This window comes from Equus caballus, chromosome 11, assembly GCF_041296265.1.
Source record: "Equus caballus isolate H_3958 breed thoroughbred chromosome 11, TB-T2T, whole genome shotgun sequence".
Classification (NCBI taxonomy): domain Eukaryota; kingdom Metazoa; phylum Chordata; class Mammalia; order Perissodactyla; family Equidae; genus Equus; species Equus caballus.
In genome coordinates, this window is record NC_091694.1 from 42,690,374 (window position 1) to 42,709,238 (window position 18,865).

At 48.3% G+C, this 18,865-nt stretch overlaps 2 protein-coding genes across 4 annotated transcripts; both read right to left on the minus strand.

The window, feature by feature from the left end:
• Positions 1–144: 144 nt before the first annotated feature.
• PIGS (phosphatidylinositol glycan anchor biosynthesis class S) lies at positions 145–13,796 on the minus strand. The gene is made up of 12 exons (XM_001504143.6): positions 13,382–13,796; positions 12,964–13,103; positions 12,767–12,878; positions 7,949–8,038; positions 7,577–7,668; positions 5,863–6,070; positions 5,438–5,580; positions 4,606–4,720; positions 3,283–3,428; positions 2,620–2,720; positions 1,615–1,825; positions 145–1,263 (listed from the first exon to the last, which is right to left on the minus strand). The coding sequence occupies exons 1-12, from the start codon at positions 13,413–13,415 to the stop codon at positions 988–990; spliced, it is 1,668 nt and encodes a 555-aa protein (XP_001504193.1). The 5' UTR covers positions 13,416–13,796; the 3' UTR covers positions 145–987.
• Positions 13,797–15,077: 1,281 nt separating this feature from the next.
• ALDOC (aldolase, fructose-bisphosphate C) lies at positions 15,078–18,748 on the minus strand. 3 transcript variants are annotated; one of them, XM_005597616.4, is made up of 10 exons: positions 18,569–18,725; positions 17,927–17,980; positions 17,355–17,476; positions 17,061–17,272; positions 16,896–16,950; positions 16,649–16,809; positions 16,443–16,526; positions 16,042–16,216; positions 15,711–15,910; positions 15,078–15,577 (listed from the first exon to the last, which is right to left on the minus strand). In XM_005597616.4, the coding sequence occupies exons 3-10, from the start codon at positions 17,464–17,466 to the stop codon at positions 15,482–15,484; spliced, it is 1,095 nt and encodes a 364-aa protein (XP_005597673.1). In that variant the 5' UTR covers positions 17,467–17,476; positions 17,927–17,980; positions 18,569–18,725; the 3' UTR covers positions 15,078–15,481. The 3 variants fall into 3 exon arrangements, with proteins under 3 accessions (XP_005597673.1, XP_005597674.1, XP_001504195.1); XM_005597617.4 differs by having other exon boundaries at positions 17,927–17,977; positions 18,569–18,700; XM_001504145.6 differs by lacking the exon at positions 17,927–17,980 and having other exon boundaries at positions 18,569–18,748.
• Positions 18,749–18,865: the final 117 nt, after the last annotated feature.

The window sequence follows — 18,865 nt, forward strand, 5'->3', positions numbered from 1 at the left end:
TAGGTGTCTAGCCACCACAGGGCCCTCCAGGACAGGGAGGCCAGATGGAAGCAAGGTGGACCTGTGAGCCCGGGAGGACAGATACTAGGAAACTGTTACTTACACATAAATGAAGAATGAAAGGTATGCTCATACTTCGTATCATTCCAATTCACATTCAGTCAATGTTTATTGAGAGCCTAGAATATGCCCGACATTTCACATGCTTATATTTAATCCTCACAACCACCTTGTAAGGGAGGTATCATTAGTGCTATTTTAACAAATGAAAAACTGAGGCTCAGAGAGATTAAATGGCTTATTCAAAGCTCCCCACATGGTTAAGTGCAGAAGCAAGAGTTTGAATTCAGGCATGCTTGACCCCAAGTCCAGAACTTTCCCCACTGTACCACATTGCCTCTATGAAAGGGTGAAAGGAACTTCTGCAAACACACAGCATCAGGTCCTGATCTGCCACCTTCTGGACTCCCGTCAGGCTGTACCCAACAGGTATAGTCAGCCAGGGGGGCGGGAGTAAGGGAGAAGACCCCAGAGGTGACCTGTGACTGGCCCCTTCCATGAGAACAGTGCTAGGGCTTCTCCCTAGAGAAGCATGAGCAGAGGGGGCTAGAAGCCAACCCAGGGCTTTCCCCTAACGCTCTCTCTCAGTACAAGAGGACTGTGAGGAACAGGGCAGAAGCACAATAAGCTGCCTCTGCCCCAGAGGGAGCTACGCAAGGGCCTTCATCTTTAAACCAGATAAGGAGACCCTGATGATGCACCTTTTGAGGATACGGGGTTGTGCACGGACTAAGGGAGGATCTGAGCCACAAGAATGGGAAGGAAAGGAAAGATGAACCCTTCTTAGAGTGTTGTACCCTGGTTGCTGGATGAGGCAGCAGAGGCTGGAGACAAATCATTCGTGATAGGCCCCATTGCTGTGCCTCTCAATCAGATACCTCCCACCCTGGCCAGAAAGGAAGGCTTTCTACTGAGATGCTGCCCTGCTCAGTCTATCTTCTCAGGCTTTTTCCAGGACTTGCGGGTCTCCAGGAAGATCTTGACCAGGGATAGGAGGATGGGCACAGCCATAGGCAGGAAGAGCGGGATGTAAATGGCAAACTTCTGGTCATCAGGGAAATAGAGGAGGTGGAGTAGTGACGGGTCAAAAAAGGCACGCTCCGAGGACGTCACAGCTTCCTGGCTGGCAACGAAGGCAGAGGCCAGGTGCCCAGAGGCCAACTCCTCTGCCGCCTTCTGGACTGCAGCTACAGCCCTGTAGACCTAGGAAGTGGGCAGGGGGTTACCAGTAAGTCCTAGGCATTGGTAGTGGGGATGCTGGGCCTCACAGTGTCTTCAGTCTACCAGAAAGGTTGCCTTAAGTTCACCTAGGATACATGGAGGCCAGGATAGAAGGGCTATAGTGTATTTTCTTAGTGCCTGCTTAAAACCTCAGACCCTCATCTGGACTCTTGCTGTGGAGCTGGCACTGCCCTCTAGAGGAAGCGTGGGGCACTCAAGGATGGCATGCACACACACACCCTGAACCTCAATTGGCTCTCTGGTTTCACCACACCCTGGCCCTCAATGGCCACTCCAATTCTAGGCCACAGAATCCATCCGCTGCCTGCTTACCTCAGATGCCACATCGTCCTTGATGACAATGTTGCTGATCTTGCCCAGAAGCTGGGCCAGGGAAGTGAGAGTGGTGGTGGCTGTGGCCAGGTTCTCCACGGACCGAGCCCAGAGCAGCCGGTCTAGCTCCCAGGTCATTAGCCCTTCACTCTTAGGCCCTGAAAACAGGCATTTTGGAGGCAGCTGGGGCTGAGCAATCCCAAAGAGCAGCCTGCGGGAACAGCGAAGTGAGGTCAAAGGAGCTGAGAAGAACTAGAAGGTGGAAGAAGATGGTTAAGACTCCTAGAATAACTACTAAGATTTCCAATCTTACCCAGAACCACAGGGGTTGTAGGGAAGTACCTCGGGGTCTTGGGGTGTGAGCAGCAACACTAAGCAATCCTGAGGCCCAAGCCCTGCTTTAATCAGTGTTTTCACTTTTACCTGTTTCTATATTGGACTTCCAAGATCTTGTTTGAAGAACGGTTCCATGACTAAAACGTTTCTGGTAACACCAACTTAACTTAATCCCCTCACCCTGTCTACCCTCTCTTTGGACACATGGAGCCAGTGAGCCTTAGTTAAGGGATGATTCAGGACCACCTCTGATAAGGCTTGTGTGCTGTGCCTCTCTAATCCTGCACCCAGGGCAGACATTGCCAATCAATCAGAATCCTCTTTCCAGATGAGCCCAGACACAGCCTTAGAATCCTCAACATAGGACTTCAGGCAGCCACTGGCAATAGATCAGTTAGCCCAAGAATTAATAGCTATTTTCCTAAGCACCCATAATCACATCCCATGGACCTGACATTCATGAGTCTATTTTTCCTAAAACAGTTTTTGTCAGCAACGAGTCCTTCTTAGGAGACAGATAAAACCATCCCTGGAAACCTCTCTTGGTTTCCCTGGGGCTCTACACACAGTCAAGGAATCCTTGCCAGGTGAGATTTCATTCCAGTCAGCCCAGGAGACTGTGGTCACACTCAGGGGCCATGCCTCCAAGAGGATCACCCAGGACCTTACCGCAACTGAGCCAGGAACACCTCCATCACTCGCACCATGTCCACCTCAACTCTCACTGGCAGTTTCGAGGCATTGTAGGCTTTGGGGTCCACATTGTATACCTGCAAGGGGAAATGAGGTTGCCACATCATGCCAGGATCAGGCACAGCACCACCCTAGACACTCTAGAGCCCACGAGAGAAAAAGAAGACATATTCTGTGCGTTTTAGATATTACAAACCTGATGTATAGCTATTATTTTTTTAATATCTGCTGTTAGGAGTTTTATATAAATTACCCTGATTACTCCCTCAAAAGTCCTATAACAGAGATATTTTTTATTCTACTTTAGAGTTCCTACTCATGAGAAACTCCCAGTCTAACAAGGGAGACAAAGTTCCCAACCTGGCAAGACTCCCATAGATAGAGCCAAGATCTAAGATATACACACAACAGTCCTGAGTAAGTGCAAACTGCAAGTGAAAAAGGGTCATATTATAGAAAACACTGACGGAAATAAGAAGCAGGAAGGCTGGCAGAGGAGGAGCAGGGGCTCACAGTACCCTCACTTCCCACAGGCTGGGCCACGGAGGACACCAGAGGAAGAAGAGAAGGAACAGTCTCAGAGGACATCTGTCTGTCCCTGAAGCTTGGGCTCTGGGGTCTGCACAATGTGACCATTACCATAATGCCACCCCAGCGGGGACTGTGGAAGGCGTTGGTGGCCACTGGAGCCCCATCCTTGTCCTGAATGTACAGGGGGGAGTGGGCAAGCTCGGGTACATAGAGTAGGAAGTTGAGCACAGGGTAAAGGGAGGCAGCGCTGGATCCTGTGGTACAAAGAGAAGGGGAGTCAGATACCAAAACACGCTGGATCGAGATCTTAGTTCCAGGTCAGCCTCTAACTTACTGGTCACTCACTCTGGGCCTCATTTTCCCCACTGGTAATCACTAGGATATCCTTCAGTCCTGGTTGTCTGTGATAAAGAACCTCTGAACATTCTCCCAAGATGTACCACATAGATGAAGTGCAGTCCTTAGCCCCCAAATGCCCCTGGAACCTCCCCTCTTCTAAGAGGCACCCCCTTGCTTGTCTAAGACAGCTTTCTTGGCCACTGCCACATGGCACCCATATTACTATATCTCGTTTTATATACAAGTATAAATCTGACCTTAAGTCAGTTCCCTGCTTAATATCCGTCAAAGGCTAGCCATCCCTACCAGGTTAGAGTTGAAATTTCTTCATATGGTCCTTTATGATCTGGTGCCTGCCCACTTCACCTTGGTCACTTTCTCACAGTTCAGCCACACTAAACTTCAGAGCTTCCTGAATGTCTATGTGCTCTTACATCTAGGCTCATAGTTCCCTTGTGTGAAATGTCCTTCTATTTCTAATCAGCACTGCCATAAAGCAGTCCCTCAACCAATATTTGCTGAATGAATGAATGAAGGAGGAATTTGCCAAGGCCTCACGTGCTGCCCCTCCCATACCCCTTGGTCCACAATGGCATGGCCCTGATACCTGAAATTCCACACCTAGTGATATACTCACTTTGGTTTGCCTGTATTACAGTTCTTGGTCATACCCACTCTTCCTTGGTCTTACCCTGAAAATGATAAACTGGAATCCTACCTTCAAGATTCCTCAATCTCAATCAGCAGAACTGTCAGTTTGAATTCTACTTTCATGTACTTTTCCTGTTATCTTTCCTACATGTGTAACTATCCCTTTCCTGGACGGCTTGCAGGGAGGGAGACGCAGCCTATCCATTCATTTATAAAAAAGAGCTGGGAATCACATTTAATAAATGTGTTTGGATATGAAGGTGTGAAGATCTGTCATCAACAGGGTATCATGAAAAAGGAGCCTAAATGCCCAGCACTTCCTTGATGCCCTCAGACCAACCCAACCTGGGAACCATCGCTACATACAACCTGCCTCCAAACCCAAGGCCTATAGGGTCCGTCCCCAGCCTGGAAGAAAAACCCTCATCCTCAGGAGCTCACCCAGCCGGGACTCCACGGGGTTGATGACGTGGGGTAGACTGTGCGAGGCCAAATAGTAGCTGGAGGAAGCTGGGTCAAAGCGGGGGTTTACCCCCAACATTGCATAGTAAAGGATCTGTGGAGCAAAGAGGGAGAACATTATTTTGTTTATACATTTATATCCCACTTTGTCCCCAAAAAGTTTTGAGGTGCCTTGAAAAGATACAATTAGGACAGGGCAAAATATTAAAAGGTAAAATTAGGGCTAAGAGAAAACAGATGTAGGAAAAATATAATGAAGTCAACGGTAAAATTAATAAATACAAGCTTTGAAAACCACATATTTTACCAGGCTTTCTAACAGCCTAAACAAAGAGAGAAACAAAGAATATAATTCACTGTCCACAAGATCAAATCAAGTCAGTTATTCAGAAGTAATTACTCCCACTACCAAGACCTGATAGAAATTTCTCCCACTTTTTCCCTAAAAGGACATTATGTAATACAGAAAGCTCCATTCTTTACATCTTTATTGTTACTACATTAACATATTTCAGCAAGTTTTTTGGGTTTTTTTAATAACTTTCTTAAGGATGGCACAACTGGCAAATACGGTTCTAGAGGGAGCCATAATGAAGTGAGTTTTAAATAGTATTGACAAAACTCCCCAAGCTAAACACCAAGGAGGGAAAAAAGACAGCATAATCATATACATACATGGGAAATTCCTGGCAAATCAGCAAGCTCTAAGAGCTGGAAGAACAGACTATATTTGTAAACACTAAATATGCATGGACTTTGAAAAGGATGGTGTAGCCAGGAAAAGGACTCCTCAACTTGCTCCCAGTCTCACCTGAGAGTCCACAGAGAAGTTGCCCGCAGCACTGAGGGCATTCAGGAAGGGCTGCACATAGCGCCGGACAGCCCCCTCGATGTCCCAGTGGACGTCATGGGACTTGGGGTCTGGGTTGAGTAAACTGAAGGTGATCTCATAGCCTATAGAAACAGGAGTCAGGGAAGCCAGAGGCTTCTGTGGATCAAGGGCAGCCTGTATCCCTGGCTGAGCTGAACTTGCTTTTCCTCTGGAATAGCACTGGTTGCCATCATGGAACCAAAGCGAGGATAAAACTAGGATGAGGAACACTGAGTGCTTTAAGAAAAAGCTGAGACCAGAGAAGAAAGGAGTAAAGAGTTTGCATGCAGATTCCCCTCCTGCCCCAATGCCTCCACATTATTCATGTCCCTCTCTCTTCCCATGGCAAAGCCCAGTCACCCTACCCAAGCTGGACTTGAGAGGCCGCCTCTTATCAGAGCTCCATTTGTCCTCTGGAAGGTGGTCTGCCAGGGCCGCAGCAAGCACATCCTCAGTCAAAGACATGGCCTGGGCTACCTGGATTATGCGGCGGCCAATGATGTTAAAGGCCTCCCGGTGCATTATGCCCCGCATAACTGCTGTCCTCTTGGGCCCAATGTAGCTCATCATATCCTGTGAGAGGCAAGCAAGAGACAGAATGCCCATGGCTCAGGGAAGAAAGGAGAAGAGCACTCTGGTTCCTGTCTTTGAGACTCTGGCCTTTTGCCACTGACCAAGAGGCCTGCACCTCTCTTTATTTATAGTGAATATTTATTTATTCATAGTGAACTATTAACACAGCATTTCTGAACTATGGATATATATGAGCGTTTCCATTCATTTCAGATCCCTTTGCATCCCCAGTAGACATAAGTCCAGGCAATTACCTAAATCTTCACTGGCTAGAAACTAAGTGACAGCATGCTGAGCAAGAAAAGCAGAATAAACAAACTGGAAAGGTTCATATACGTAAAAGGCACACGGCAAAGAGGCAAGTACAAGAATGTTCATGATAATGTCTACATTATTTCTAATAGTAAAAATGTGGAGACACTGAAACGCCCATCAGTAACATAATGGAAAAATTATGCTATGTTATACAATGAAACATTAGATAGAATTAAACATGAATCCAGGGGCCAGCCCCAGGGCCGAGTAGTTAAGTTCATGCCCTTCAGTGGCCCAGGGTTTCACGGGTTCGGATCCTGGGCGCAGAAATGGCACCGCTCGTCCCACCAGGCTGAGGGCGGCATCCCACATGACACAACCAGAAGGACCCACAACTAAAATATACAACTATGTACTGGGGGGATTTGGGGAGAAAAAGCAGGAAAAAAGAAAAAAGAAGATTGGCAACAGTTGTTAGCTCAGGTGCCAATCTTAAAAATAAATAAAGAAATAAAGAAATAAAAATGAATCCATTAGATTCAACTACATGTATTAGCATGGATGATTCTCTCAAACATAAATGTTGAACAAAATGAAAGTTGCAGAAGAACATATGCTATATTATACCATTTATATACAGTTCAAAAATATGTAAAATTAAATATATTGTTTACGGAGATACAACATGTGATAAAACTCAAAAGAAAAGTAAGAAATGATACATACAAAATATGGTCACCTGGGGCTGAGCGGGAGTGGGGTGTAACCATGGAGACGCATGGGGCTCCAACTACACTGCTATCCTGTAGTTTGGAAGCTGGGGGTGGGTACATGGATGCTCATCAAAATTTTCTTTCATCTTTTCATAAGAATTAAATATTTCATTATAAATTTAAAAAGAAAATGGTACATGGTATACCTCCCACCGAGCCTTTTGCTCATAAAGTAAAAAGGTCAATGTAGGGCCCGTGTTACCACCACAACCCATTCAATCCAGCTTCTTTCTTTTAATCCTACTGATTTTTTTTCCCCTCTTTAAATGGTCACTGAAGCTTTAACCATCTATCAGTGTTGGATTTAAAAAGAGCCAGAGTCAATGAATAAATCCCTGTTTTCATTCTTTTTAAAAAATAATTGGGGAATTTTCTGTAGCGAATGGAAGAAATGGACAGCAATACTGCAAGAGGGAGACGGCCTAGGAGAGGACGAGCTGAAGGACTAAGGCAAGGCCGCAGCCTCTGCTCACCCTACCTGAGGGAGAAGTGGAGAGTGTTCAGAGATCACGTACACAGTCAGGGAGCCCTCTGCTTGCTCCTGTGGCTCAGCTAACATGGTTTCTGCCTCTGGAGACAAGAGCAGGTACTGCACCAGGAGCAAAAACACCATTCCCTCTCCCCTCGGCCCACAGAGTGCCTAAGCCATCCCTCTGCCTCCCACTCACACCCAGCTGACCCTGTGGCCAGGCTTGGCCCTCAGTGGTCCAGGCGGAAACACAAGGTATCTCATTCTAAGCTTTCCCAGAAAGATTTTGGAGTTAAGACAAGGTATGGAAACTACACACTTAAAGATAAGAAGGAAAAAGAGGGTTTCATGTTGAAATGGTGTGATCACTCCTTCTGGTACCTTGCACACTGCCCAATGACAGGGCCTCCTCCTCATGGTCCAGAGCTCTCCGGTAGGCCTTCTGGAAACGGCATTTGATTTTCATTTTGTCTGAGTAGAAAAGGAAGATGCATGATGGGAAGAACACGTAACAGACCTCTCCCCACCTTCCCAGCCCTAACGCTGTCCAGCATCTGAGGATAGCAAGATGACTGCAGAGAAAGACCAAGAAGCTACAGCCACTTCTAACAATTTCTGCATGGATGATATCAAATACACAACACTCCACTTCTTCCATCTGCCCAACTCTTGCCTCTGCCTATGGACACACTACCTTCAACCTGAAGTATCCTTTCACACAGGGAAATCTATTACAATATTCAGTACATTAACAGGTGAAAGGAGAAAAACCATATGATCACTTCAATAGGTGCCCCAAAATAATTAACTTCCATGAACATTCTTGATAAAAACAAGAAGCACACTTAACAACAACACAGAAAATACAGTTCCATCACAATCGGTAATAAAAGAAGGATGCCTGCTATCTCCTCTATTATTCAGCATGTTCTTTCTGAAGTTCCTGACCAATGTAGTAAGTGAAGAAAGAGAAATAAAACATGAATATTTGAAAGAAAGAGAGAAAATGGCCACTTTTGAAGTAGTATATTTTCCAAGAAAATCAAGGAGAACCAACTGAAAAATTATTAGAACTAGTAACAGTTCTAGATACAAGAATACGTAAGCATCAATAGCTTTCTGATAAATATGAGCAATATCCAATTAGAAAAGCAAGTATTTTAAAAATCCCAACCGTAATAACAATAAAGAACATAAAAATACCCAGGAATAAATGTATGAAACTATAAGAAAAAACCCAGGACTTTACTAAAGGACATAAAAGAAGATCTGAATAAAATGGAAAAGGAATACAAGGCTCCTGGACGGAAAGATTAAATAGTCTAAGGATGTCAATTCTCCCCAAGTTAATCTATACATGTAAGGCAATCCCAAAGGGATTTTTTTCATCCCCTGGAACTTGACAAATTGAACCTAAAATTTATTGGGCAAGTTCTTTATAGAAGAATTCTAGATCATGTATGCAGAAGAAATTATAGAGTTTAAAAACTGCCATTTTGCAACCATTAATGAAGTAGATTCCAGCATCAATGGATGCTAAAACCATCAGGTAAAACGTTAACAGGGAACTAAATATAGAAATCAAGCTGACAATAACTGAACTCACTAAATCATCTTTGCATTACCCAAAGTGAAACAACCAGCCACTACATGCTTCATGACATACACAATAGGAAGTATACCACATCAACTATAAAGTATTCTTGCCTAAAAAATTGAACCTGATTTTAATCAAACCTATAAATCTAACTACCAGTTTATAAGAAATATGGATAATATGGGGCCGGCCCGGTGGCACAGCAGTTAAGTGCACACGTTCCGCTTTGACAGCCCAGGGTTCACCGGTTCAGATCTGGGGTGCGGACATGGCACCACTTGGCAAAAGGCATGCTGTAGTAGGAGTCCCACATATAAAGTAGAGGAAGATGGGCACGGATGTTAGCTCAGGGCCAGTCTTCCTCAGCAAAATGAGGAGGATTGGCAGTAGTTAGCTCAGGGCTAATCTTTCTCAAAAAAAAAAAAAAGAAATATGGACAATAGAGGAATAAATTAAATGAAAGTAGGAGGAAGCAATCTGCCAAATCCAGAATATGAAACGTTCTATAAAACAAATGACCTGGTTTCTCCAACAAATCAATGAAAAGAAGTTGTATTGGGATGGGGTAGGAACAGCTAATATACAATGAAAGAGATTTAACAAAATGCAGTATGTTGATCCTGATTAGAATAAACCAGCTGTAAAAGGACACCTTTGAGATAATTAAGGAAATCTGAATACAGACTGGAAATTAGGTGACATTAAGGAGTTATGGCTAATGTGGTTAGGTGTGATAATGGTAGTTATGTTTACAAAACAAAAAAACCCTTCAATGGCTTCCCTTCCCATCCAGAATAAAAGCCACATGTGAGTCTGGGCCCCTTTTCCCACTCTGGTTTTATTTCATTTCCTCTTCCTCTCTCCCTCACTCACCTCACTCTAGCCACAATGCCATTCTTACTGTCCTGCAAAGGCACCACCCCTGCTCCCACCTCAGGACCTTATACTTGCTTTTCTCTGTGCCAAAAATGCTCCTCTCCCAGATATCTACACAACTTACTCCTTCACCTCTTTTAGGTCTTTACTTGAATGTCCTGTTTTCAAATGATACCTTTCCCTGTCACCCTATCTAAAATGGCAAAGACCTCCCCATCCCCCAAGAAAATCTCTCTATCCCCCTGCCCTGTTCTATTTTTTTCCTATCACCATCTAACACACATTTTTCTTGTTTATCCTTTTAATTATCTGTTCTCCTCTTTTTTGTTCACTGTAGCAACTACAACAGTATCTGACACAGGAACTCAATATTTGTTGAATAAATGAACAACACTATTACTAGTCCTAATTAACAGATGAGAAAACCAAGGTTTAGAGAGGTTTAACATCCTCACCCAAATTCACACAAATAAGTGGCAGAACCAAGGCTTTAACTCAGCTCTCTTATACCAAATTCCATACTCTTGGCCACTCCACATACTATCTCCCCAGTATGTCCATACTATTGAACACTGTGTCACTAAATCTGAAGAAGTCCACGACAAATTGACGACAATCAAGTTGCAAACTGACATGTGAGGTATGACCCAATTTTTGTTTTGAGAAACAAAATGTATGTGTGTGTACCTTAGGTTAAACCATATGACATACGATCTTTTAAAAAATGTTTGACCAAGGTTAAAAAACTAGAAACTCGGGGCCAGCCCAGTGGCACAGCGGTTAAGTTCACAAGTTCTGCTTTGGCGGCCCGGGGTTCACGAGTTTGGATCCCGGGTGCAGACATGGCACTGCTTGGCAAGCCATGCTGTGGCAGGCGTCCCACTTATAAAGTAGAGGAAGATGGGCATGGATGTTAGCTCAGGGCCAGTCTTCCTCAGCAAGAGAGGAGGATTGGTGGTAGATGTTGGCTCAGGGCTAATCTTCCTCAAAAAAAACCAAAAAACAAAAAAAACTAGAAAGTAAATGGCACATAGGCACTTCATGATCTGGACTCAGCCTACATCTCCTGTCACTCCCAATCTTTCACTTCACACTCCAGAAGGGTAAAACTGCTCATAGATCACCCCTCCATGCTTTTACACGGGAGGCAGTATGGTTTGTTGGTTGAAAGCTTGAACAGTAGAATCAGTCAGGCCTGGATTTGTTTATTTATTTATTACTTTTTTGAGGAAGATTAGTCCTGAGCTAACTGCTGCCAATCCTCCTCTTTTTCCTGAGGAAGACTGGCCCTGAGCTAACATCCGTGCCCATCTTCCTCTACTTTATATGTGGGACACCTACCACAGCATGGCTTGCCAAGCAGCGCCATGTCCCCACCCGGGATCCTAACCAGCCAACACCAGGCCACTGAAGCAGAATGTGCGCACTTAACCACTGCGCCACCCGGCCGGCCCAGGCCTGGATTTAAATCCCAGTTTCACCTCTTACTAGCTAGCTGTGTGATATGGGACAAATTAAAAACTCTAAGTCCATTTTTTCGTTTATAAAATGGGGATCATAATGTTAGAGAGGATTAAATGAGGTAACACATGTAAAGTGCTTCACCCAGTTTGTGGCATATAGTGAATAACTAATATTAGCTATCATTATTACTGGCTCATGCTATTCCCTCCTTCCCCTCCTCATTTAACCCGAACTCCTTCACATTCTTTAAAAATCCTCAGGGGGCCACCCCCATGGCCAAGTGGTTAAGTTCGCGCGCTCCCCTTCGGAGGCCCAGGGTTTTGCCGGTTTGAATCCTGGGCACGGACATGGCACCGCTCATTGGGCCATGCTGAGGCGGCGTCCCACGTGCCACAACTAGAAGGACCCACAACTAAAAATACACAACTATGTATTGGGGGGCTTTGGGAGAAAATGGAAAAATAAAATCTTAAAAAAAAATCCTTAAAAATTACATCCCCTGAAACCTTCTCTGCCTTTTTTTCCTCCCAGACAGTTAAAGGCTCTTTATTAAGAGCAACCTCTGCTTTTTTTTTTTTTTAAGATTTTATTTTTCCTTTTTCTCCCCAAAGACCCCCAGTACATAGTTGTGTATTTTTAGTTGTGAGTCCTTCTAGCGGTGGCATGTGGGATGCCGTCTCAGCCTGGCCTGACAAGCAGTGCCATGTCCGCACCCAGGATCTGAACCGGAGAAACCCTGGGCCACTGAAGCAGAGCGCATGAACTTAACCACTCGGCCACAGGGCAGCCCCATAACTGTTTCTTATATACTTCTACTGTGATTTCTTTATCTAAGTGTCTCTCTGCCCTGACTATGAATTTTATTATCAATTTCTTATTCATCCCCAAATTCCTGGTACTAAGAAAAGTGCCTAATGCTCAGTAAAGTGTTTAACGTTAACCTGAATAAGGCCTGTGTGTGCAAGTCCAACTTGATTCCAATCCCTGCATTCTTTCCACTACATTCTACTTCCTCCCCTATCCCCTAATGAGCATCAACTGCTTCTGATCAGGTAACTGTTTTATGAACAAAATTGCCTCCTTAATAATGAACGCTGAATTTAAAGCTGCTTTTCCTCTAACCAAACACACAGTTCACCCAGAGAGGCCTTTTAGTAAATTTTTAACTACCTTTATGTGATACCCGCGCTCCTTCTACCCAACCCATCTCTGGACTGAGCTCACACTGGAAAGGCAGCGCTGACCCGCCCCCAGGAACTCACATTTCAGAGGGATCTCTCTCTCATGCACAACGGTGAAGGGCAGCTTCTCCTGGTCGTCCAGTGGTACTGAGTCCCGAGTAAACACGACAGTGACGGGCACCATGAGTCGCAGCTACGGGAAGGAGGATCAGGGCCACCAGCTGAGTCTCCACCTTGCGGGTGGGCTGTCCCCTGGCCCTCCCGCACCGAGGTCTCACCTGCAGGGCATTCAGCCCACTGATCTGGGAGTAAGGCAACGGGGCCCGGTAGGTCTCCGTGGTCTTCCACCAGAGCGGCAGCCCCAGCACGATGGCCACCGCAGCGAAGAAGAGGGCGGCGCGCTTGCCTCGGACCACCTCTGGAGGGACGGAGGGACAGACTGAGGTGCCGAAAGCGGGCTCGGGTGCCGGCCCCACTCCCAACAAGAAGGAGCCCCGGCAATCGGTACCCAGAGGCTCTCGGACCGCGCCCGTACGGATCCCCGTGCGAGCGGCCCGGGCCTCAGTCTGAAGGGATCTTGTCTGAAGCGGCCCCTGACCCCCAGTCCGCGGGACCTCGGGCACACCACAATCCCCACTCCCGCATCTCTCCGTCGCAATAAGCCAGCCGCAGGCCCCCACCCGAACGCCACTGCACCTAGGTCTGTGGCAGCTGCCCCGGCTGCCGCCATGCTGGCTTCCGGCTGCTCCAGCCGCCAAAGGGCGGAGTTGCGTAGGCCTCCCCCAATCAGAAACTCGCAGCGAGGGGGCGGGGCCACGGCCGCGATCGCGGCCAATCGCGAGCGGCCCTCCAGACGCGCAGGCGGAGAAGGCCGGCGAGCGTGGGCGGGGTGCGCAGGGAGCCTCGCCCGGAGTTTGTGTGGTCAGCACCGAGGCCGGAGGTCGTCGAGGGGCTGTGCCCTTGTCGGCGTGGATGGAAGGTGCTTGGTTAGTCCGCTTCCTTGTAGAACACACTTTTAGCCCTGGGGATTAAGAGCGAAAATCTGCAGTCGTTGAAGACTAGCTGGGCGACCATGGGCAGTTCTAAGTCTCAGCTTTCTCAACTGGAAAATGGAGATGTTTGCCAAAATGAGGTCATTCATGTTATGAGCCTGGCACACGGCAAGCACTCATATGTCACCTATCACCATCACTGTTTATTATCCCTGCCATAGAGGTCTTTTTCCAGACACCCTCTCCTCAAGCTTCAAACATGGAGGTGACAAGCTAGTAGTACCTTTTTAGCGTATTTGGCTCATGGAGTTTTTAAAATAAATTTGAATTCATTTCCAACTTGTAAAAGTCCGGATACTTCACTTAAAATTCTTGAAAATTCACGATCACAGCCTCTGGATCCTGATTACTTTGGTTCAGATCCTGGCTTCACCCCTTCAACTGAGTGATCTTGAGAAGTTAACCTCTCTGTTCCTGTTTCCTCACATTAAAATTGGGATAGTGTAGTAAATGAGTGAACAAATACCAAGTGATTAGAATAGGGCCTGGCAGGAGCACACAGAAAGTGCTACGTAAGCGTTGGCTAAGTTTGTTAATATAAGGTCAGGTCACATTGTGCCTACGTTCCAATATTGCAATAATTAGCAGGGTAGAGCCCTGGTTGTGCACTTTACACAGAACATGGCCTCCCCAGTTGACACAGAACACATCAGCAGGTTCTCTTATCTTTTTACCTGCTCAGATAGATCCAGGTGTTCAAACTACCCCTATACCCCAGCCAAGTGGTCCAAGTTCAGCATGCGACTTCACCAGGTCTGCCCTTGCCCAGACCCTCAAATTGGTCCCCTCTGTGCCCCCACCTACCCCAAATGGGAGTAGGCAATAGCCCTTGGCAGCCTCCTAGATACCTTGCTCAGTCTGGCAGTCCTGAGCCTTGGGGTTTTTCCTTGTTGGGCAGCAGCCCAGGTGGTCCCCTGGGGTGGCTCCCCCTAGCCAAATGTGTCAAGCCCCAGCAGGACTCAACACAGCTGAGAAGTAAGAAACTCCCAAACCCTCTTATCCCAGTTTTGGGCCTTGCACAAAAACTGCCTTCGGGAGTTGCTCAAGTCTTGCTTCACTCCATCCTTCTGCAGCTGCAGCCTAGTGCCTCTGATGTGGCAGTCCCTGAAAGACTTGCAGCCCTCTATACTGCCACGCTCCAGCATTGGACATTAATAGGCAAGAGCCTGAGCTGGGAGTGGTGACTGGGTGTGCCCTTCCCCCATAAACTTAAAGCACGGTAAAACTTAAAACCCCCCCTCTCCACCTCCACAATCAGAGAGCTCAGAGACAGAGTCAGCGCAGAGATCAGAAACTGGGAGGTGGGAATTTGATGTGTAAAAGAGACAGACAAAGTAGCATGTTTTGCTACCATTTATTTGCTATGTGGTATGTTCCCAAGGCATGAGTCAGGTCTGGTGTCCTACCCTCTGATCCCAGGAGAGAGGGCAGGCAAGAAGAGTCCAAGGAGAAGCTATCCCATCATGGGGAAGTTGTAGGGGCTGACAGAGGCAGGGGAAAGACCCAGACATCCTGCTCTGACTTCTAGCAAGTTCTCCTGCCCTCAGTCATGAAGGGCTCCCTATCCTCCCGTCCAAAGGTCCCAGGTGCAGCAATGGGAGAGGGGAAGGGAGGAGGAAAAAGGAAGATGACTCAGTGCTGAATGGAGGCATCTCTGCTCTGCATGGCTATTTGGCCCTGGTCCTAACTACAGGCAAACTGGGTTCAGATGGCCAGGCCAAGTGCTGTGGTATGGAGTAGGGACTCAGTAGGCATGGTTGGCAATGTAGAGGGACTGTGCTGCTGCTCCACCATCTTCTCCACTTCCTTCATACTTGCCCTGGGCTGCAAGCCCATTCACCTGCAAAAGGGAAGAGGGGTAAGCAGCCTGATCCAGCCCACAGGTGCCAAACCCTGCCCAGGCTATAGCCTCCAGGTGCTGCCCCCTGCCTAGCTACACACCACCTCCCCAACCACCACCTCTAGCTCCCAACCTCAGCCCGCTTGATAAACTCCTCAGTGGCGGCCCCAGCATTGTCCTGTTGCCCTCGCCAGGCATTGAGTGCAGAGGCCTGCAGGGCCCGTCCATAGGAGAAGGTGAGGGCCCAGGGCCGGGGAAGAGGGCAGCGGTTGATAGCATTGAGGTTGAGTGATGCCTCCTCTTCACTCTGACCCCCAGACAGGAAGGTCACTCCTAGAGTGGAGAAGAGAAGACAACGGGTCAGTCACTCCCTATTTTTCCAGCATAAGGGACCCCTGAAGGCCACAAGAAGAACATGAGGATGAATCTTAGAGATGGGAACAAGTTAGGAAGTAAGGTGGTACCTGGGACAGCTGGGGGCACAGAGCGACGCAGGGCAGTGACAGTTGCCATGGCAATCTCCTCTGGGCTATACTTAATGGGACAGGCATGGCCAGGGGTCACCATGTTGGGCTTGAGCAGGGTCCCCTCTAGGTACACATGATGGTCACTCAGGGCCTTGTACACAGCAGCTAGGACCTGGGGATCAGAGAAGGTTTATTAGGTTCTGGGCCCTTGCCACTGATTGCTCTATGCTCCCTGACTAGGGGTGGGTGGGCATGACTGTGAAGGTCAGTATAGGCTCAGACTCACAGGTCTGTTTTAGGATCCAGTAAAAGAGTGCTGGGGGAGAGTGCCTGCATCTGAGCAGGAACTATGGGGAACAGGCTCCCCTGTCAGTGTCTGTGCCCAGGTGTGGACTCACCTTCTCTGTAACATACTGGCAACGTTTGAGGTCATGGTCTCCATCAGGCAGGATTTCTGGTTCCACAATAGGCACAATGCCATTCTGCAGGTAAGAATAGAGTAGCTTGGGAGAGGTAGTAGGCAGGATGGGAGAAAGCCCTGTAACCCTCTCCCCACCAGGCCCAGGGAACCCCATCTGATCCCCTCACACACATATACACAAACCTGCTGGCAGATGCTGGCATAGCGGGCCAGCACATTGGCATTCTCCAGAATGGCAAGTGCTGAGGGTGTGCGCTCGCTGATTTTCAGCACACAGCGCCACTTGGCGAAGTCTGCACCATCCTTCTTGTACTGGGCACAGCGTTCCGAGAGCCCATCCAGCCCTGCAGGCACAGTGTCAGCCTCATCACTCTTTGCCAGCATCAACTACCCAACAACCCTATGGTCCTGAAGCCTACCCATCCTGTACCTTGAGTGGTGGTTTCTCCATCAGTCCCGGCTAGAGGCACTACACCCTTGTCAACCTGTAGGGGAAACACAGGTAGAGGGCTGAACTCAAGCAACATTCCCCTTGCCACCCCTCACACACACATCAGTTTCCATGCTCAACCCCATCCAGGGCCAGTGGCTGCACCTTGATGCCCACGACAATGCCCTTATCCTGGATGGTACGGACGAAGGGGACACCATTATCATCTTTCTGGTAGAGTGTCTCATGGAAGAAGATGACACCTCCAATGCACTTCTTCACACGGTCATCGGCACTGAACAAGACCTGGCGGTACAAACGGCGGTTCTCCTCTGTGTTCTCCACCCCGATCTGGCTCAGCCGCTTGGCCATGCTGCCTAGAGGCAAAGAGGGGTGGCAAGGTCATCCCAACAGCTCCCTGGTCACCTCTACCCCACCTGGCCATAGGCACCCACCTACCTACAGACTCATCTGCGGCCAGAATGCCTTTGCCTGGGGCCACAATCCGAAGGGCAATGTCGGACAACTCCTTTTTCTGCTCAGCAGAAAGGGCTGGGTACGAGTGAGGCATGGTGACAGCTCTGTGAAATGGAGACAAGATATAAAAACTGGACCCCACCCACTACTTCCTCTGCTTCCTCTCCTGGCCATATGGGCCAAATGGCAGCCACCCCTGACCCCCCAACACCCAACAAGCATGGAGCTGGAAATAGGGCAGCAGTCCTTGGCATGAGTCCTGGGCGTCAAAGTGGCACCAATCCCACTGACAGCTAGCAGGCTTGGGCCCCAGTTCCCACATCGCCTTTTGTCCCTGGTGGGCACCCTTCCCGGCCCCAGGGAAAGATGCAGGGTGGGGGTGGGGAGGTGAGCAGCCCTGAAGCTATCGGTCTTCTTATGAAACTACTGCTCAAACGAAGAGGCCAATCCTTCTTGCACTGAATTTGGCCCCTTCGTCAGGTAGGCATAAGCCCTAACCTTCCAGCTTCCCTTTTCTCATCATCATTAGGACCCCTAGGGAAAAGTGCACTTACTTTCAAGGCTTCAGGATGAGGCAAAAGTACCCATCACCCCTCTTCCCTTGGCTTCTGGAGGAAAAGGTTGAGAGGAGGGGGGCAGATAGGGAGTAGGAATGGCACAAATAACTGCCACAGACTTGCATAACTTCTTTTCCATACCCCAAAACTGACTGCGTATGCAGTCAGATTGGAGCAGAGGATCAGGGTTGAAAGGAATAAGTAGAGAGCCTGAGAAAGGGAGGGAGAGATGCAGGAGGAGCAGGGAGGAGACTCGTAGGGAGGTGATGGTTAGACAGGCTAACTAGTCAGCAGAAAGGACCTAGACCAGGGGGACAGAGAAGGCAAGAGAACTGGAGAGGAAACAGCCTAGGAGAGGGAGCAGGCTGACATTAAAATAGTCTGGGTGGGAGAGGCTGACCCCAAGGAAAAATCCAGTAGGTAGGAAGATTTGGGATTGGAAAAGCTGAGGTCTAGACGTGGTGTCGTGGGACAGGCTGAACCATGGGGTTTCAAGTGGGCAGAAATGAGAGAGGATGTAAGGAGAGCGCCCAGAAGGCACATCCAGGGACCCCGGGAACAGGGTAAGGATGGCAGGGGGAAGAGTCAGGGAGAGGAAGGGGAGATGCTGAGCTTCTCCCGCCTCGCCCTGGGCCTCACCTGTGCGCAGTGAGTTAGCAGCAGCAGCCACACCAACAGCTCGAGGTCAGGTCGGCAACAGCTGTGGCTCCAGCCACGGCTCCTGTAAATGAGGCTGCGGATGCCGCAGAGCTACGTGACTCCCCCCGGGGGGCGGGGCCAGCACCTCCCCCGCCCTGGCCACGCCCCCTCCTCAGGACTGGTGCTCGTGGCAGGGTCACGCCCACATGGGCGGGGCGAGGAGGTGGAGTGACTCCCCTGCCAGGATCTCGGAGGCTGTTGTGGTCTGTCCCCCCGCCCACCTCGTGGATCCCTGCC